A 22,043-nucleotide genomic window follows, 5' to 3' on the forward strand; every position below is an offset into this window, starting at 1 on the left:
ATGCTTGAGAATCAAGAAGCAGAGTGGACCTTCTCGAAGGACGGAAATAATTATACAAAGGTTCGAAAACAACAGTTCAAGCGTTCACGGAATGGTAATTATTTTTGTTTGATTATGCTTTCAGTTGGAAACTAAAGCACGCCACCTTCATGTCGATGATGCGGTTGTGTGGTTTAGCAACTTTGATGATCAGGATGTCGGCATATACCGATGCTGTCTTAAGAACAATATCTGCGCTACCAAGCCAATACTATTGATTTCGTCCGATCATAAACACAAAATCAATTGTTTAAAACATGATTCAACGTGTGAAAATGCTACGCTTAGTGTTGTTCAAAACACAAAAGGCCACGATAAGAATGTAGCCAATGATTTCGATTTATCGGTATACTACAAGGAACTTTCAGTACTGTGTGACATCCAGAAATTTATCGGCAATGGTCAGCCAAAACATTTTTGCAAACATTTCGAAAACTGCAAGAAAACCAGGACGAAGAACGAGCTCACATACAATGTTTGGAACGCTACTTTAGAAGATAACGACGAGTTTATCGTCAATGTTGGTTTCAACTCGTCGCATCTTGCACATTACCAGATTTTTATTCTAATAGCAGGCAAGTGAATTGGGTCATGAAAGTAATCTAATATATAAAAAAACACCGTTGTCTGTATATGTATATATATAATTATACGTTTATTTGAGTCAGATCTATCTGCTACAGAAGACGGTAACTAACTAACTTTTAATTCTAAGGCTGAAGGTGCTGGAGCTGGTGATGCAGCTAGCATTGGGGCTGGTACTGCGGCTGGTGCTGGAGGTGGCGCAACATGAAGGGAGATCATGTTGCGTTGACCGTGGGTGCGCTGCGTTGGTATGCTTCCTGGCGTCAGCATAATGTTGTCATCATGATGTCAGCATAACTATATATATATATATATGTCTGTCTAATTTTACTGACAAAAAATTACTGAAAAATTCTACACTTGGACTTAGAATTTTTTTTCGTGATGCCTGAGCGCATCAAAACCTATTTTATATTGGACGCAAGAACGGTGATTGTTGGAGCCAGCGATGGCCTAACGTGTATAGTTTGCTATTTTCAGAAGGAAGGAACGGAATCGACACGCGACGACATCGCACCGCATGGAAGACCCCCGCCGCATGCATGCATGGAAGAAAGTGTGCGCAAATCGGACGGAGCACGCACAGCCGACTGAGACTGCATCGTACCAGCGCTGTGGACACTGCTGAACAGACACGCGCGATAGATTCAGGAAGTCAAGCTGGCTAAGGAAAGAAAGAAAGAAGAGATGAGACAGAGAAGAGGCGCGAATGGTGACCGAACCACGGGTGCACGACCACCAACGCAGAGTCAATGCGAAGCAATCGCGGGGCGTGGCTAGTCAAAGCTTACGCTCCGAGCTTTTTTCCAAAGCTTTGCCAATTCCTACAGGGCATGAAGGCAGAACCAAAATGGGGCCAGCTAAAAGGCCACTTTTTCACTATGGTGAGCAAGCTTTCACCAGTGAGATTTTGTAGCACTGGGCATTATTTTCACCACTAAACCTGTGGTCACAGCTTTCCGCAACCGCAAGCGGTTGCGTTTTTGATCTGTCAAACGAGCACAGCCTTTTGCCAAAAATAATACTTTAATGTTTGAATATACCACTTATATGAGCATATAATCTCATTGAAGTCTACTAGGAACAATATTTACTGTTGACATATAAAAACGCAAGAGTCTGCGGCAAGAATCAAACTCGTTTGATTTTTTAGTACAGAAACCGCAAGGTCTTGCGTCTGCGGTGACAGCCCATGACAGCTCCTATCTCTCCCATGGGAAAAAACGCAACCGCATGCGGTTGCGCAAAGCTGTGACCAGGGGTTAAGGAAACAAACTTCACTATTCGTCAGTTGCGCGTTGTTCCTTTTGACCACCTTTTCTTTGTCTTTTTCCGGACAATCGGCAATTTTATGCCCCTTAACGGTTTTCTTCTTATTGTCCTTATGTTGTTTTCTCGCACTGGTACCCGCAAAAGCTGCATCAACCGTTTTAAACTCACGTGATATTGTACTTTCCTTCGAATTTTGTATAATTTCTTCGTCAAGAAGTCTACATTTCACAAAATCCATCGATACATTCTCTTCCGTCATTGTTTCTATGGCAGAAAAACGGTTTCGAACTTGGATCCGAATGTTAGTAGTAGATAGCAAACTATGTCTATCTCTTCTAACTTAGCATCCGCCGATTTGTACTCGCGTATTAGCCGGTCAAAAATAAGGAAATGGCCCTGAAGACCACCACAAGTATGCTTCAAAGTCAAAAGCCTCTTTTGTAAGTGAAGCCGACATGCAATAGTTTTCCTTTCAACAATGCTTTTCAAAGTATTCCTAAAATCTTTGGGAGTCTTCTTGTCCTGGATGTCCGGCTTTGAATGCCTGGTACTGTAATTTTTCGGTTATTCTTTCAGCAATTGTTTCCGGATAGAAAGCATGTTGTTCGATGGATTGTATGTTTTCCTCATCGCAACTTTTCTAGCGTTTGAAAATGGTTGGTTACACATTAAAGATAGTCGAAGTTTTTTGTTGAATTATTTATTTATTGACACTTCTTTGCAGTGGAATGTCAGGTCGATAACGCAATTCACATAGAGGGCAGCTCAGTTGTCCCTTTCGCGAGTCATATTAAATTGCACTGCAGAGCTAGTATGCTTGAGAATCAAGAAGCAGAGTGGACCTTCTCGAAGGACGGAAATAATTATACAAAGGTTCGAAAACAACAATTCAAGCGTTCACGGAATGGTAATTATTTTTGTTTGATTATGCTTTCAGTTGGAAACTAAAGCACGCCACCTTCATGTCGATGATGCGGTTGTGTGGTTTAGCAACTTTGATGATAATGATGTCGGCATATACCGATGCTGTCTTAAGAACAATATCTGCGCCACCAAGCCAATACTATTGATTTCGTCCGATCATAAACACAAAATCAATTGTTTAAAACATGATTCAACGTGTGAAAATGCTACGCTTAGTGTTGTTCAAAACACAAAAGGCCACGATAAGAATGTAGCGAAAGATTTCGATTTATCGGTATACTATGGAGAACTTTCAGTACAGTGTGACATCCAGAAGTTTATCGGCAATGGTCAGCCAAAACATTTTTGCAAACATTTCGAAAACTGCAAGGAAACCAGGACGACGAACGAGCTCACATACAATGTTTGGAACGCTACTTTAGAAGATAGCGACGAGTTTATCGTCAATGTTGGTTTCAACTCGTCGCATCTTGCACATTACCAGATTTTTATTCTAATAGCAGGCAAGTGAATTGAGTCATGACAGCAATCTAATATATAAAAGTCAACGTTGTCTGTATATGTATATACATTATAGTTATACATGTACATTATAATTATAGTTTTAATTTAATCGACCGATTCGGTAGGAGGCTGAACATAGAAGGAAGAACAGCTCGACGTTGCTACTTCACGAAGCTTTGCTTGAACTTATCTCGCGGCTCAGCGTTTACACAACTCAAACGAATGCTGCGGTTCATGCACGATAGCTAAGTATAACATAATCTAATATATAAAAGTCACCGTTGTCTGTATATATATATATATATATATATATATATGTATGTGCTCGCATCACGCAAAATCTACCGGGCCGATTTACACCAAAATTGGCAGGAAGATAGCTAATTTTCCAGGATTGAATGATCTAAACTTCGTTTGTTGATATCCCCATCCCTCCCTACCCCTCCCGAACACCTACCCTCTAAAATTAATGAAAAACAATTATAGTTCAACAATTATTGAACGAATTCTCACAAAAATGTGTACACATACTGCTTACATAAGGACATATCTTGGGTTAAAATTTCATCTTTCTAGGGGAAGAGGAAAGGAGGGCTCCCATACTACCCCCTACCTTAACACTTTGTTGACGGGCATCTTTTACCCAAAACTAGCTGTTGTCACCGAGTTTAGCCACGGCGTGTACGATATGCTTGTAACCACCTTTTCCGCCAATTGTTTTTGTTTTCTTTATAAATCGGCAACGAACGAACGATCGAAACGGAAACGATGAATCGAACGATTGGACGAAAATGTCCGTCTTTTCGTCGGCAACGTTGAGTCAAAAACAGACGAAAGATCTTCGTCTCCCGTCAACAAAGTGTTAAAAGTGGTAAAAATGCAATATGGGTATCAATTTCGCAGTATTTGTGGTCTCTAAATTGAATGACCTTACTCTTAACATTAGCCCAGATTCCCTCTACCCTCCTCCTCTTCAGTAAAACAAAAGCAATGCTCAAAACGGAAAACGGTTATTCCTATCACATGCATGCAACGCAAAATCTACTACGTCTATCTGTACTAAACTTGGCTGAAATATTGCTAATTTATTATTCTTTCGAATGTCCTTCTTCCCATCCCCCTTCCTCCAATTATGAAATGGAGTTTACAAAAATTTGGTACACATACTACTTAAATATGTAGCCATCGTGTAATAAAATTTCATCGCTCTAGAGGAAGAGATAAGAGGGGCTACCATTTTACCCTCTAGCTCAGCATTTTCGTAGTATGTGGGGTCACTAAATCGAATGATCATAGTTTGAGTGCTCAATCTCATCATAGATTTCTTCTATCTTCTTCTACGTAACAAATATTTTCAATGACACAAAATTGGTCTAATCAATTTATACCAAACATAATTATGAGAAAGTCAATTTTTCAAGTGTGAAATGTCCGACATTTTTATGCCTCCTTCCTGACTATATCTTTCTGTCACCAGAACAATAAAAATTACGTAAAAAAATATTATGCTACCTTACGACGGATGGCCTCAGTTCCAATAAGCAATCCCTTATGTTTTTTCGTTCTTTTCCATTTCTTCAACTAATCATAATGTTGGTTTGACTCAAAAAGTGTTAATTCTGTTGACATACATACAACTGTATTACGCAAAATCTTTTGGTCTGGTGTGCACCAAGCTAGATTTAAGGGTAGCCAATTTTGTTGTTGAACTTTATTTTGTAGATGTGATCACCTTTCGTTACCTCTCCCGCAAACTTTCACAAAACCTTATTACCAAACGACCAAGCAAAAGAAATTAATGTAACCTTAAATCGTGCTAAAAACATAGTACATGAACTCTGCAACTCTCATAATCGACTTTACTTCATGGATTGGCTTTTCATTTCTTTCAACTGCCGGACGTCAATTATATGTTGTCCTGGTCCAACTGAGGTTTAACCACAGTTTTACTCATACTAGCTTCAATTGATTAATTTTAAATGGTTTCAATAAGCTGGAAGCACTTTTAGATAATGAATGCAAAATGTATTTTAACATGGTTTCGTCGACTAAAGGTAATACAAAAAAATAGTATTTTCAGCAAAATTTATAAAAATCGAGATATTCAATGAAAACACTCTTTTGTTTGGAAATTATTTCTACCCGGATGAAATCGGGTTAATCAGCTAGTTATATATAAGGCTGATTCCCACGTCGGCAAGTGGCAAGTAGCCGTTCGCACTGCAGCATGTACTTGCCGGTAACTAAACCACTAACACAAGTAAACAGAAAGTTATGAAATTTAATTTACCATGATTTGATCATCAGTAAATAAAAAGATCGATCATTGATGCAATAAAATAATATTTCTGTAACAAAAGTCGTAAGTTATCCTCTAAAAATGACGAAAACGAAACAGTTTTTGTTTGACAACTTGTAATTACACGAGTATTCAACCAATACATCCACCTACTTGCCTGAAAAATAGACCCGGTTCTATTCCAGTGGCAAGTAGCTACTTATTACATATTAACTATGGCTTTCAACATCCCGTAATAACCGACCGTATGCTTGGCCAATGCTGTTTATCTCAAATAATACAACCATTTTACGTTGCAAACTTAACGCAATTCTGGATTGGTGCGATTATCGTAAAAATGTTAAAAATAAAATCATTAAAAAAATTTCAATCAACAATTGAAAGAACGAATCTCTTTTCCAGGAAAACCGCAAATTGCTATAGACAACTACAATATTGTAGTGGGTAACGAAACGAGTGGCACCGCGAACTTACATTGCAAAGGAAGGGCACACCCTGAGCCAACCTTTGATTTTTACTACCAACAATGCCCTGATATGGGAGTGAAAAATGATAGCTGCGAAGGGCAAAACTGGGTGAAGATCGACCATCAGCAGGTGAGCGAGCCATAGATTTCCTCATGTTTTTAAGTTTCCTGCTCATTTAAGTTATTTATAGTTCCATCATAGCAATTATTCGACCAACGTGGAGGTTGTCGTGCCTTCTTGGAAAGTTTTAGCGCCAGGCCGCCTTTTATGTAATGCTACGAACACTGAAGGAACAGATAACGAAACATCCCACGTGTACCTTAAACATTTTAAGGAAGACATGAAATTTGAAGTCGAATGTCCAGCTGATGGGGTTCTTTATGGTGACACCCTGGTTATTACTTGTTCCGTGGATGTCTACAATTTTACCAACAATGTCAACATCTATCCGGTGCAGGAGAACGCCGCCGCGAAACAACATGCAAAATTCCGTACAGATCGATACCCTTACGCTTGGAAAAGTGTATATGAAATACATGTCACTAAGGACATTTTCACAAGGGACCAACAATTCAAATGCACGGCCATGTACAAAACGGGGTCTTCGCTAAACAAAACCATTCGTGTGCCGTTCTATGATCCAATCGTTCCGCACATTACTGATGGCATTAAATCTCAGCAAATCTCACTGGCTTCGAATGCATCCACAACGCTGGTATGTAACATCCATGGTGCACCACCACCGAAGATTATTTGGAACAAAAACAAAATTTTTCATGCGTGGGGAAACAACTCTATCACCGTTTCACTGGACAACAATGAAACACTGGTGGAGTACGAGTGCATCGGCAGTAACCGTCTGGGTTCTGTGAATATAACGTGGCACATCGTTCCGGCAGGTAAATAAGCAGTTTGCAATGACCACAGAATTTAGGGACATCCAAGTAAAATTTGTCTCTATTTTCTTTCTTCGATATAGACACTTTCCCTGTGACCGTAGTCGCTGGCTTGGGAGCAGCAGGGGTCCTCCTCGTGCTGGTGTTAATCAGTATAATCTTTAAGCAAAAGAGATCAAACAAACACCTGCGTGACCAACTGGAATGTGACACATACTCGATCGTACAATTGGATCCACAGCTTGGATGTACAACACGTAACATGACTGCACCAGTGATGGATCTCCAATCCAACGTAGATTATGAGGAACTGCCAGTTATCAAACATTGATATTGAATTACGCTATTCTAATACTTTAAATTTCTAACATAAAAAGTCTTTTTTAACTCTTTTAAAGTTAATATCCCCTTAAAGGAGGTCCGCGACAGCCGAGCGTTAGCGACGGCCCATGAGCGCCGAGGCTCACCACCTCGACGGCGTGGGTTCGAATCCCAACCGAGACCGGAACCTCCCCTTTACGAGAGGATTGACTACCCACGTACAACAGGGAAACAAGTCTTTTAAGCCCTTAAGGGGCTGGCGTGACCAACAAGGTCGTTACGCCAAGAAGACGAAGAAGAAAAAGAAAGTTAATATCAATTAAAATGGGACAACCATGTTAAGAAAATAACGAGACAATCATAAAAAAATGTATTACTAAACAAATATACTAACATGCTTAACCTACCTAATATGTTAAGGCAAGTTTAGAAAAGTTCAATCTAACGCCTAGCACATGACTAACAATTGAGGGAATTATGATCCAGTTCCGCGTTATTGCTCAAAAGTTTCCGCATATTTGCTCGAATAGCAACCTGGGTATTTATACAAGTATTTCAAGGTATATAAATATATAGTTTTTAACAAGTTTCGAGCACTTTGATTTTTAATCAATTTTCAAAACGATCGAGTTATTGGTGTGTTTTATACTATGGCTTAATGGCTAAATAAATCAAAGTGACTTGTCTAAACACAACGTTGATATGAAAAGTGCATCCTGAATTATCATGTTCTTGGTAAATACCAAGATCCATAGAACCCACATATGCTTCGGACAGATACGGTCTATAGAGATTCATCGACCAGGAGGTGCTTGAAACTGCTCGACGATAACGACGCGCGTCGTTTCGTATCCGCGCATCGTCTCGACACGCAGGTGGCGTCGTTTTGGATCGTCGAGACGCCCAGCCATTTTTTCGCTTTTTTCAAAGTGTTGTTTACCTTTTGTATGGGCCAGCGTCGAGAAGTTTATCGTTTCCGCGCTCCCAATCATAATACCCTCAAATATTACTCTCTGTAAACTGTATTGGGGGTGCCCATGGCGCAACGGTAGTGCGAGGAAACACCACGCTTCAGGTGTAGGATCGAAACTCGAGTCTGGCACCCTCCAGTATTACGAACGGCTGACCACCGATCTATAATACAACGTCTTGCGGTCACAGAAACTCTCTTCGGAGGGACGCCTTGTCCCACTAGGGGATATCATGGCACATAAAAAAACAAAAAAACTGTATGAGTTACCCAAATCAAATTAAATGCATATTCCTGCTTTTTGAATTAAAAAACCTTCATTTTTCGATAACAACAAAAAAGAACTTTGTTTAGTAGTATGGTATAGAAATTATATTTCACAAAGCCACACAATGGAACAGTTACAAAAGCATCGGAAATTGCTGTGAACAAGGTATAACAACCGCTTACCTCCCGGAGGGGTAAGTATACAAGTTGGGGATACAGGGGGATACAAGTTGGGGAATCGAAAGGAGGATCTAAAAAGTTGAAGGTTTGAATAGAATTCATGAATTGGATGGACCATTAAAACTAGAATCCAGTAAAACACTCAAGTGTTGTATACACGAGGCGCATGCTCGAGACATAATTGATTCGATACTCAGTTAACATAAGACATTGAAGGCGACAGAAAGAGATCATTTTGTCGTTTTCCAAATTCAAACTCTTCAAATGGTAAGGCAATTACGAATGATAACGGACCAATTTTAAGAAGATTGCGCCTGCTCACGAAGAGATCTCAGAAGACTTTGACTTTGAAGGACACAAACGTGCTGATGCCATTGAGTCCATCCTCTTGTTGAACACCTGTGGAGCGACTCGTGTAATGAAGAGCCTAAGCTTACGTTGAAGCTTCAACTTTTTTAACGGCTATAGTCTAAAATATATTTTGCAACTAGAATAGCGACCCCCTGCTTCTTGCCAGGACCAACTGAGAGCCTCCGTTTGTGTGTTCTCTTGTGTTTTATCGCCATTCAATAGCAAACTTGTTCCTCGCGGGAAGATCAAATCGTACGTTATCTCGTGAACCGGTTTGTGTTTTCGACCGCTCTTTTGTACAATTGGCTTATGTGATACCAAAAACGATCGTTTTTTCAAAGGCTCATCAAAGTTACCTGCAAAAGACAGCGCTCAAACGATTGAAGATCTATTTGGACGGATGTGATAGGCCGGTAACCGGGTTTGCACAAAACGATCGTTTCGGTGTAAGTGACTACTGGTGACACGCTGTGCGTTCAAATGGAGTATGATGTGCTCTGTAAGCAACAGTGATTGTAGAGACGAGAGATGTGCTAATATGGGGAGTATAGTTGAAGCAGCAACGGTAGTATCACCAGCGTCGATGAGTGAGGAAAAGTCATCGAAGAGCGTAAGGATGTTGCTCCACATCTCGTAAACGAAGGGTAACAACAACCCTTGTTGAATTTGAATCAAGAAACATACAAAATCATTATTTTGCGACGACTACAAATCGCCAAAAATGTAAAAAAAAACATTTTCTATTATTCATACAGGGTGTGGCAGGGTAACTTTACGATTTAAAAAAGTTGACTATTTAAACATAAACAGAAACAGATTATAATAATCTCATTTGACATACCATTTTAACTTCTCTTTCTTCGATATGGTATTATCACACAAACCACTTTTTCATCATTTTCTAATTATCCGTCCCGTTTCTGGCCTTTGCATCGTGAGAGGATACATTCAGGGACAGTACTGCCCATACTCGTATATGAGTCCCATTTGCAAAAGCACCATTTTGAGAAAATACCGATTGAACATTTTTACATTAGATATTGTTTTGCTGTAATTAGTGATACAAAATACATGATTGGTTGATCACAACTTTTATATTGTAACATAAACATTCCGCTGAGAATGACATTTTATATAAAATACACGTTTTCAATATTAAAATGGTGAAAATAAACTAGATGGGACACGATATGCGGGTACTTTCGAAGGCGAAAGCAAAAGTACTCGCATATCAGTCCCATCCTATAGCATACTTTGTTTAACTTGCTCGTCAAAACGTCGATGTTCGGGTTTTCATTCCATACGGATATTTGCACTTTAACAGTGTATAATTCATTAAAAACACTTGAATTACAACCATTTGTTGGTAATTTTAATTACTTTATATTACAAAATTGTTGAAGTTTCAATAACTAGGACTTTTTTTTAAATTTAAGCAAAGTAATCATATATGGGACTGTTATGCGGGTACTTTCAATATGGGACGCAGTCAATTAGGTATTTTTTTCACATTAGCATGCACTAAATGGCCACTTTGAGATTTTTTTTGGAAAATATATGTAGGGGGGAGTAGGGGGGAGATTTGGTAACAGCTAGAACAACACGGATTGCTTACTACTTTGCGACTGACTGTCGCCCCGCACTTTCCGGGCTTTTATTCTTAATTCTCATAACCCAGCGGCACCCACCTTCGCACAGCGGCACCGCTCTCCGCTCTCTCTTTACATTCGGCCCTCCTGATTTTCCCCATTGTCCTCAAGGGGCCACCTAAGCTACTCAGTCTCATCCATTTCTTCATCAGCCGCTACACCTGACCACAGCTTTATATGATCCGCGCTAGTGGCCGTAACGTTTGGCCCCTCGCATGCAGCAATCTTCCTGACTTTGTAGCGCCCCTTCCTATTAACCTGCGTAATTTCGTAAGGTCCTAGGAAGTCACTCGCCAGTTTCTTCCCCGTGACAAACTGTGTACGCTTTATGGCTACTAAGTCTCCAACAACATATTCCGGCGCGGGTTTTCTTCTTTTGTCATATTGTCTTTTGTACTCTACTTGAGCCTTTTCGATTGCTTCTTTCGCTTCTAATCTTATTTCCTGACGGTCCGCCTCAAACCTTTCAATTAATTCTTCCTCTATCAAGTCTTTCAACTCGTCTCCCACTTGGTTTCGCATTTCTACTCCAAACATTATCTTGAAGGGAGTCTTTCTAGTTGAGGAGCTTACTTGAGAGTTTAAAGCTTGTTGAACTCGGGTAATCCATTTAAACCATTTGGCGGGATCCTCGATGGAAAGCTTGGCTAGAACTGCCAGCAATGTTTTATTCACCCTTTCTGCTTGCCCATTGCCTCGGGGAACACCGGTTGTGCTAACCACATGCTCAATTCCCTTATCCTTAACGTACTCTGCAAAAAGCGTTGATGTAAAGGCTGCTCCCCTATCACTGACTATGCGTTCCGGGCTACCAAAAACAGCTGACCAAATTTCTATTTTCTGAATCGTTTCCTGAGCACTGGTTGTTTTGGTTGGGTATAACCATACGAACTTGGAAAACCCATCCACCATCGTGAGAATGTACTTATACTGCTTTCCAGTAGAGTCCATGGGCCCTACGTGATCAAAGTGTATGGTTTGCAATGGCCGTTCTCCTTTAGGAATGGGATGTAGATACCCCTCTTTTTTCCCACTCTTTTTGTTAACCAGAATGCACGGTATACAATTCTCCACGATCTGCCTAACCTTCTGCTCCAGATGGGGAATCCAGTATTTCTGATTGATATCGTGTAACGTTTTCTTCACAGCGAAATGGCCATTATTATGCGCTTCCTTAATAATTTCTCTTTCCATACTCCTGGGGATCACTAGTAGTTCGTTTCCTTCCACTACCTTATACAAAACTCCACCTTTCAACGTAAAATCCTCATACGGTTCTTTAGAGATAAGTTCGAAAATAGCTTTAAGAGACTCGTCTTGTTTTTGCGCTTTACTTATACGAACGGTCGCTTCTGCAACAATGTGCAGCACTTGGTTAGGATACCTACTCAGGCAGTCCACGTGCTGTAATTTGCTTCCTGGACGGTGTTCCACCCTGAAAGTAAAATCTTGGAGGAACATTACCCAGCCTGCAACTTCTCTCGGGACATCCTGCTTTTGGAGCGTCTGCTTAAAAGCGATGCAATCTGTGATGATCTTGAACGGCATGCCTAAAAGATAAAACCTAAACCTTTTAACCGCCAGGTACACTGCTTTTGCCTCGAGAATGTAGCTGTGCAGCTTTGCCTCTCCAGACGTCGTCTTCTTACTCCAATAAATAACTGGATGCCACTTTCCGTCCAGCTTCTGCAGCATCATGCCTCCGAATCCATCCTTGGATGCGTCTGTGTGTAGTTCAGTCTCGGCGCCTCGTTCGTAGATTTTAAGCACTGGTTCACTTATTAACTGTGTTTTGAGCTTTTGGACAGCCTCGCGCTCGACCGCACCCATACGAAATTCCACATCGTGCTTTAACAGGTCTGTCAGTGGTCGGGCTATCAACGAGTAATTTTGTATGAATTTTCTAAAGAAACCGGTGAGGCCAAGGAATGATCGCACTGCCCTCACATCTTTAGGTATTGAAAAGTTCCGCACTGCACTTATCTTCTCCGCACCTGGCCGAATTGCTCCATTACTTACATAATGCCCTAGGAAATTAATCGCCGTTTGGAGGAATTGACACTTCTTCCATTTTATTTGCAACCCATACTCCGCCGTTTTCTCGAACACTAGTTCCATTTTGTTCAAACATTCCTCAGCGGTAATGCCGTGCACTATTATGTCGTCCATATACAGGTTCACAACACCAGTATGTAGCAACGGTTGAAACACATAATTCACATATCTTATAAAGACGGCCGGTGAATTGCAGAAACCAAAAGGTGCTCGCTTAAACTCAAATAGCCCCTCCTTGGTTACAAACGCGGTATACTTTCGGCTACTAGGCTCAATAGGCACATGGAAAAACCCGTTTTCCAGATCCATCACTGAGAAATATTTCGCCTTCTGGAGCTTTTCTAACACCTCCTCTATGACGGGTACCGGGAATCCATCCTTAAGTACCATCTCATTTAATTGTCGGTAGTCCACGCACATCCTATTGGTTCCGTCCTTTTTCTTCACTAGCACTACACGACTTGCGTAATCCGATGTTGACGGCTGAATTATGTCCTCTTTCAACCACACGTTCACTTGGTCTTTTATTATTTCGTTCTCCACATCAGGTAAACGGCGCGGAGCATGCCTAAATGGCACAGCTGCGTCGTTCACTGTTATTGTCATTTTTATCGGACACTTTTTTATTTCCGATTGGTCGTCGTCCCTGTTTGGCCTGATTCTCTTCAACATTTCCGCAACAGTTTGTTGGTATTTCGGATGAACTTGATACACCTCATTTTCTTCCTGTATGTTGTATATCCACTTGCTGTCCTCCAAAACTTTAGGTGCTATCGTGATTCCACAGTTACTGATGGTGTATTCAACCGACTCCAAGAAGTCCATCCCGATGATCAACTTCGCAGTTATAGCTTGGACCGGCACTACTGTAAGTTGAATTTCAAATACTTCGCCACCTATCGATATGGCAACCTGGGTTTCCTTGAAACCTTTTTGTGATATTCCACCAAGACCTCTCAGCATTCGTTCCGAATTTTCCCACACTTCGGGTTTTGTTGGCAGCTCCTCGAAAACGTCTTTTCTTATGAGCGACACTTCGCTTCCAGTGTCCACCAACGCTTCGAACTCTTTATTTTCACACGTCACCTGTATTGTGGGTAATTTCCTTTTGCTGGATCCTTCTGCTTTGGCACCGGCACACTCCACTGCATAACTGTTCCCGCAATTTCTTGCCTGATGCCCCACGATACCACACTTGAAACATGCCCTATTGTTGCCTGGCGTGTCTTTTTGCTGTTTCTTCGTGCACTCCTTCGCTCGGTGTCCCAATCCGTTGCAAGCAAAGCACCTCGGTCCGCTTTTGTTCACTAAACACTTCTGGGCCTCGTGCCCGACGTTTCCGCAGTTCTGGCAAACTCGTTTTTTCGTGCTTTCTGCTGCGGGTTGGTACTTCGGCCGGTGTGTTGGATTTTCACCATACTCGGCGATCTCCGCGGCTTCCGCGGCTACCGTTTCCATAAATCGGGAAAAAAGCGATACAGCCGGTTCATTGCTAGCACTTCTAAATCGTATCCACTCTCGTCGATAACTGGGGGGTAGTTTTTCCACCAATTCGTCCACAAGCAGCGGATTGTTTAGATGATCCTTCAGTTCACCAGCAACTAGGTGATCTTTTAGTTGCTTGACCTTTATTCCAAATGAAATGAAGGTCTCCGGGTGCCTCTCATCAAGATTTGCGGCCTTCCTCACCTGGTCTAGCATGCTTCTCAGTAGCTTCAACGGCCTGCCGAACGCATTCTTCAGGTCGACGATGATGTCCGGCACTGCTTCTGGGAAAACCAACCGCCCTCGCACTAGCTCTAGTGCCTCCCCTTCGAGACTGTCCATCAGCCGCTTGAGATTTTCCTGATGAGAAAATCCGCAGGCTTCGGTGGTCGACCTGAAGCAACTGTGGAACAAGGGCCACATCTCGGGTTGTCCCCCAAACTTGGGTAGGCTGGTATTAATGGCTTTACGCGCCGTGATCTGCTTTGCCGTAAGCTCCCGTTCTTGCTCACGCTCACGTGCGGGTTCCGACGAGCCCAACTGTTCGGAGAACTGCTGCTCCAGCTCCTCCATTTCCTTCCGGTGCTGCAGCCTCAGCTTGAGCAGTTCTTTCCTTATTTTAAGCTCCCGTTGGTGACGGAGCTTTTCCTCCGCGAGACAATCCTCGAGCTCCTCGTCACGTTCGAGCATTGTTTGGTCCGCACTTTGCTCCGTGTCTGCCTCCGACTGGTCCATTCTGCTGGGGCCAGCTACGGGTTCGTCCAACATCGCTCTGCTAGATTTCGACCCGCGTGTTATCGGCATACCACCTACTGCTACCCTCTTAACCCCGCTTCAACGACCGTTTGGCTCTCGGGCTTCGCACGCACCGCGTTACCCCGTCGACGCCTCGCTGTCCACCTAACTCCGCGCAGCAAATGCACTCCCGCACTTCTTTCCGACGGCAACTATGCCGTGCACCACGCGCCTTGCCGAAAGAATCTGCCGGACTTTTCTATGGACTACCACGAACTTCGACTTTCCTTCGCTTCGCCTTTATTGGTCACTCCGCACCAAAATTTATTTTGCGAACCGATCCCACTTCTGACACCAAATGTAGGGGGGAGTAGGGGGGAGATTTGGTAACAGCTAGAACAACACGGATTGCTTACTACTTTGCGACTGACTGTCGCCCCGCACTTTCCGGGCTTTTATTCTTAATTCTCATAACCCAGCGGCACCCACCTTCGCACAGCGGCACCGCTCTCCGCTCTCTCTTTACATATATTGAAAATGAACATTAGTCATGGGGCTAACTTAAAAGTGATGAAAAGTCAAATGGGACTGATATGCGAGTATGGGCAGAGTAGCTGAATGGTAAAAAGGGTCAGATGATCATAGGACATCCAGAAAAACATCGATAAGGTGAAGGAAGCGTTTGTGACCTCTCTCAGGCGTTCGGCGCGCAAGCATGCGGGAGAGATTTTGCCCAAAAAAACCCACTTATATCCTTGCAAACTCGCTGTGCTCAAGCAGTTGATAGAATGCGCTTTTTTCCCTCTGCAAAACTGTATGTGAAGGCTTTCTTCCTTGATGGTGTGATGTGAAATGACAAGCGCCCTCCTCTGATAAGGTTTTCTGTGACTTTTTATGGGCTTATCTCAAAACTATCCCGGGGTCTGGAACAGCCCAAAATCAACACACCCTACAACATCGATAACATCTAGTCCACATCTATTTGACCAATAATGTTATTTAAATTTCATAAAAAACACCAGACGACAGCCAACATGATATCGTCATGTTACCCTGTCCCCCCTTTTGAAACTCGTAGGAAAAAAGGATTTAGTCAAAGTAAACATTACGCATAAAATATCGAAATGTTGAAAAAGTTGCAAATAATGTGATAGCGCGAGTGCGTATAGTAATTCAGAATCAAGACTTGTTGCTGTGACTCACTTCTCTGCAATCAATAGTTTTGACTCATTCAAATGGCCGTTGATATTTACTGCATTAGTTTACATTGCTGGAGTTCTTTAACCGAACACAAACTTAAAAGAGACGCAAACACCGTGTGAAAAACTAAGTGTAATACATGTGATTCAATCCAGACCGTTGACTAACCAATGTTTTTATCTCTAGCTGTTGCCAGAACAGCTATTCAACTGATTGGAGCGAAAATAGGGTAACTGAAAGCTAACATGTAAATAAGAGAGCATTGGTGATCTTGCGAAGCATCGATGTTGAACTAGTGAAACCATTGCTGTGACAGTGCGTAGTAAATCGTGCATATAGTGGCCAAACAATTGCAATAATGCAGCAGCTGAAGCTTTTACTTTGTGTTGTTATCATACGCATATCATCCTTTTCGAATGGTAAGCAGTTTTTGGTGGCAAATTTGGCCGATTGATAAACAATTTTGTTTGGTATCGTGTAATCATCCTTTGTTAAAGCGTCAAACGAACTCATCCACATAATTGGACCAAAACTAGTGGCAGAGTACAGCGATACAAGGCTCACGTGTTCCGGTCCATACGCAGAACTTAAAAATAGTTCTGTGGAGTGGTTCTATACAAGCATGCAGCAAGGTCACTATCAGGTATGAATAATATTGACTGAATATGAATAATTTAATGATTTCGTTTAACCTTTTTTCCACACGTTTGCCAATGTACATTTACAGCCATTAGCTGCCGATGGAAGCTTTTCACTACCAATTCGAAACATGTCCAGGAACGACGTCGGGTATTACAAATGCTGCCTCAAACAGGACGGTTCCCAGTGTGCACACACTGTTTTAACGATGATATCCGTCCAGGCAGGCGACCTCAAAATCGTATCAAACGCAGAAAGCATAAATGGTTCCCTAGCCGTGCCAGGAAATGCTTTTACAGCCTCCTTTGTTCACCCACCGAGCAGCCGAATTTCGTGGAGTATCAGAAACAACGCTGGATACGATTGCAAGTCCCGCCACAAGGGAGCATATACCTGCCGCGAGATGTTTACCAAAACCAACAAAAGCCTTCTAATACAAAACTTGGAGTTCAAACACAGCGGTTGGATGACGGTTACAGGCGATGTTGAGAATACGACCGTCACGTATCACATCAACCTTGTTATTCACGGTAAATTTATGTTATAGTTATCAGCAATCGCCATGACTAATACGCCTCGATAACAATGTGTATTTTTCGCTTTCTACATAGGAAAACCCCACAATTTGCGCATGAAAAACGTCTCCGTTCTGAGGGGCGATGATTCGGTGGAATTCGGTTGCCAGGGAGAAGGATACCCGCGGCCGTTATTGGATTTCAGTTTCACTCCGTGTCCATCACTTGATTGGAACCAATGTCAAGCAAGAACAAGGTCGATGGACATCTTGAAAGCTATAAATTATGTATGTATTTCCTGGATAACTTTGTTACTTATTGCCTGAAAATATGAATCATACAAACAATCATCATTCTTTGCATTCTACATCGAAACAGTTAACATATGCTTTATCGCTTTGGGCTTCCATTTTTTTAAATTATTTTGGTAAAAGAGTAAATGAGTTTTCCATTATTTTTAATAAAAAAAATATTTATTTTTTTATTTTTTTAAATTAAATGTTTACTAATTAGACTACTTCACCAAACGACACGATTAAATTCCATGTCAAAGCAAATTTCGAGCTACCATCCTGGCCCGGAATCGTTCGCTGCACCGCTACAAATATCGAGGGAACTGCGTCAACCGAATCACTGCTGTTTCTACGCAACTTCGAACAAAAAATGATACTGGATGTCACCTCCCCGATCGGTGCCATTTACGATAATGAACGGGTAGACGTTCGGTGTCGGCTCGATAGGTACGAGTTTACGAAGGAAATAACACTTAGCTACAATAGCTATCGCAAGAAGCTTCCTGATATGGAGGCAGAGGGTGAGAATCGATACTATTGGGAGGCTATTCATACCTTGCCTGGAACACTCAACTCGTCCGAGGATAACGAGGTAGAGTGCCACGGTGTATTACGGAATGGAGCAGCGATGAGCGAGAAGCTCAAGATTACTGTAAGGCACCCGATTGCACCGTCGATTGCAACGATCGATGGAAAAAACTCAGGCATAGTTCCGATCAAACGAGGCAAAACTTTACCCCTATTTTGTAATGTCTCCGGTGATCCTACACCAGGGATTAGTTGGTCAAAAAACCTTATCGATTTGCACAACAATGGTTCCTCTATAAGTGCAACCCTTTTGCCAAACGAAAGTCTTAGTAATTACCGGTGTGAGGCACGAAATCGATTTGGGAATACCTCATACATATGGGAAGTAACTGAGGAGCGTTTGGAAGCCGGTACCAAGCCTATCTGGAAGATGATACTTCCAATCCTGTTTTTGATACTTGTATCCGTCAGTATCTGCTTAATCCAACCCGCAATTAGAACAAAATCACAAACTGTATCACCCTTATCAGAAACGAAGCAGGAAGAGACGGGAAATAGCATTCCGCCTGAGTTTGAGTTTGCACGGAATCGGCTTACGCTGGGAAAACAGATCGGCCAGGGACAGTTTGGCGTGGTGCTGCTGGCAACTGCAAAGCATATCATTGTCAACGAGGCTGTTACGAAGGTAGCGGTAAAAATGGTTCGAAGCACCACGAATAAAACCGACGCACATGAGGCTCTAATCAGCGAGTTATTAATACTCGTCAGTATTGGACAGCATTTGAACGTTGTTAACCTGTTGGGTGCCGTCACAAAACACGTCCAAAAAGGTAAGCGATGGGCGAGACTGTTGACTTTTCCAGTTGTACTTACTAAACGTTACCTTTCTCGACAGCCGGAACGATGTTAATATTTGAATACTGTCCCTACGGATGCCTGGAGCAATATTTACGCGAAAATGCTTCAAAATTCATCGATTGCCAAGACAATCTGGAGCAAACTTGGCAGTACTTCCTGAAGCAAGAACACGCTGACCCGAACGACGACGGCAAACGAGCCTGCAAAGAGTTCCGGACCACGGATTTGATCTGCTGGGCGGCACAGGTAGCGAACGGCATGGCGTACCTGGCCGACAGAAACGTTGTACACGGTGATCTGGCGGCCCGTAATGTGCTTCTCTGCTACGACAACATCGTCAAGATCGGCGACTTTGGACTGGCCCATATCGTGGAAGTACCCGGACAAACGTTCAAACGAACGAACAATCGACCGCTTCCGGTCAAGTGGTTGGCCCTGGAGAGCCTCACCGAGCACGTGTTTAGCACCAAAAGCGACGTCTGGTCGTACGGCGTGGTGTTGTGGGAATTCTTCTCCCTCGGAGCGATACCATACCCAGGCATATCTGCCAACGAGTGTTTCCTCTCTAAGATCCGTGATGGGTACAGGATGGATAAACCAAAGTACGCCAGCGAGGAAATTTTCGACCACATGATAACATGCTGGTACGTGAACCCCCAGAGGAGACCGTCTTTCAAGGATCTGGCTTCCTCGTTCAACAGTATGCTGCCAGCGGAGCTGCAAAACGTAAGGCAGTGTTAATGCTTCAACTCAAAAATGTGTAGTTCATACTTTTGGTTTGTTTTTCTTTTTAACCTGCACCGAAAATAGCACTACATCACCATGAACGAGTCATACATGGAACCGTACAAACTGCTGAAGGCTGCCAATGATGCTTATGTTACCGCTCTCGGTGCACCATCCCAACCGGGTACTGATAGCGATCCAACCTCTTTTTTCGCTCCAATCCCAGGTAGTATGAAAGGCCAAATATTTTTCGGGTGCAACAAAATAGAATTTATATATTTTGTTTTCAGATTCAACTACCACAAACGTTCCGAAGCCATTTCAAACGTTTAATCATACTAAACCGCATAGGCAAACCAGCAATGATAGCGAGCAATCATTCGCGGTGATGGCTTAGCAGCAGAAACCCATTACATAAAGGTAATAAATTTAGAGAAAAACACATTACGAACGAAAAAATAGGAAATAATTGGTAATCAAGAGTATTATTGTTGGGGGGTCCGCGATAGCCGAGCGGTAGCGCCGGTTAGAAAATCGGCCCTTGAGCGTCGGGGCTCACCACCTCGACGGCGTGGGTTCGAATCCCAACCGAGACCGGACCCTCCCCTGTACGAGAGGACTGACTATCCACGTACAACAGGGAAACAAGTCTCGTAAGCCCTTAACGGGCAGGCATGACCAAGAGGTCGTTACGCCAAGAAGAAGAAGAGTATTATTGTTGTTCCAAAAGGACCGTATGTGAAGACACATTGACGACTCAGCGAGAGTTTGTCAAGTGCACATTAAGGATCGTCGCCGATCTAAATTATATTCAAAAAGGACTTGCAGAGAATCAACTATTTCTTAAAAAAAAACGCATGTTTGAGTATGTATCGAACTATAATCATAGTTTAGAAACTGTGATTTAAAATACGAAGATATTGTAAATTGTAAGGGTTATAATGCGAATAAACCACCGGAAGTATATCAACCAGAACTTAACCGCTCTGTTGAAAGAATATAACGGGAAGCTATGTCCAAGGTGCATAAATATATTCATACAACTTGAGTTTATGCATCTTGATTATGATTTCTTCGCACTGTTTACCATTATCACATGTTGTTGGTTGATCAGTTATGTTTTGACTAGCCTCACAGAAGAACCAGCCTTCCACATAGTTCTCGTTATTTGTTAGATTCAACTTATTGATATTCACTTTCACTTTGTAAGCTTTTTCCAATGGCTGCTCCATTGGCCGGAAAGCTAGCGTTCGTGACCGGTACGTTCGAGGAACCCGGGCGGAAACGGAGCATAATAACAATATCTTACGTAAACAGGGGCCGGTTCCGGAATCGGACGTGCGACGAGCAAACTCTTATCGCGCGAAGGGGCGATAGTCGTCGCGGTGGATCGGAATGTGCAAGCAGCACAGGAAACGGTAGCGGCACTGGCGAAACCCGAAGGAGATGCCAACAATGCTGCCTACGAAATGGATGTCTCGTCCAGCGAGAGCATTGATGGTGTTCTGAAACAGGTGCTGGAGCGCTACAAGCGCCCCCCGACGATGGTCGTCAATTCGGCCGGCATCACGAGGGACAACTTTCTGCTAAAGATGCCCGAAACGGACTTCGAGGCGGTGATTGATGTGAACCTTAAGGGCACGTGGCTGATGCTGCAGCGGTTTGGCCGTGCGATGATCGATCACGGAGTAGGCGGATCGATGGTGAACGTGTCATCGATCGTTGCGCGTACCGGCAACATGGGCCAATCCAACTACTCGCCGAGTAAGGCAGGCGTTGAAGCGATGACGAAGGTGGTTGCGCGAGAATTTGGTCGTTACAACATCCGCGTGAATGCGGTCGTGCCCGGCTTCATTCATACCCCGATGACGGGTACGGTTCCACAGAAGGTGAAAGACATGATGATCATGCAATGTGCCTTGCGCCGATTCGGCAATCCAGAGGGTAGGTCGAAAATACGAATGCGGATGCAACATCATTCTATAATCGTTTTTCTTTTCCACCTGCAGAAGTTGCCGAAGTGATTGCCTTTTTGGCATCGGAAAAAAGCAGCTACGTTAATGGCACTTCGGTTGAGGTAACTGGCGGCTAGACACCCGTATTAGATCTTCGTGCACATACAGGGATTTTTCAAAAACTCAACTACCTCTTTTAACGTATTGTTGTTTTGCTACAAAAGCCTAGCTACCTCGTTTTCTATATTAATTCTAAACATCACCGCAACTGTGCATTTATCACCAAACAAAGGCTAAGCCTCACAACTATTTTCTCAATATTCACGGAAT

The 22,043-nt window shown here is 42.7% G+C and overlaps 2 protein-coding genes across 2 annotated transcripts; both read left to right on the forward strand.

The window, feature by feature from the left end:
* Positions 1–18,016: 18,016 nt before the first annotated feature.
* On the forward strand, positions 18,017–19,773 carry LOC131293394 (vascular endothelial growth factor receptor 2-like). Its single transcript, XM_058321472.1, has 2 exons — positions 18,017–19,004; positions 19,070–19,773. Exons 1-2 carry the CDS (start codon positions 18,017–18,019, stop codon positions 19,771–19,773), a joined length of 1,692 nt encoding a protein of 563 aa, XP_058177455.1.
* A 1,108-nt stretch (positions 19,774–20,881) lies between these two features.
* Positions 20,882–22,031, forward strand: LOC131289834 (estradiol 17-beta-dehydrogenase 8). Its single transcript, XM_058319172.1, has 3 exons — positions 20,882–21,017; positions 21,076–21,702; positions 21,768–22,031. The coding sequence occupies exons 1-3, from the start codon at positions 20,978–20,980 to the stop codon at positions 21,848–21,850; spliced, it is 750 nt and encodes a 249-aa protein (XP_058175155.1). The 5' UTR covers positions 20,882–20,977; the 3' UTR covers positions 21,851–22,031.
* Positions 22,032–22,043: the final 12 nt, after the last annotated feature.

This window comes from Anopheles ziemanni, chromosome 2 (genome assembly GCF_943734765.1).
Source record: "Anopheles ziemanni chromosome 2, idAnoZiCoDA_A2_x.2, whole genome shotgun sequence".
Taxonomy (NCBI): domain Eukaryota; kingdom Metazoa; phylum Arthropoda; class Insecta; order Diptera; family Culicidae; genus Anopheles; species Anopheles ziemanni.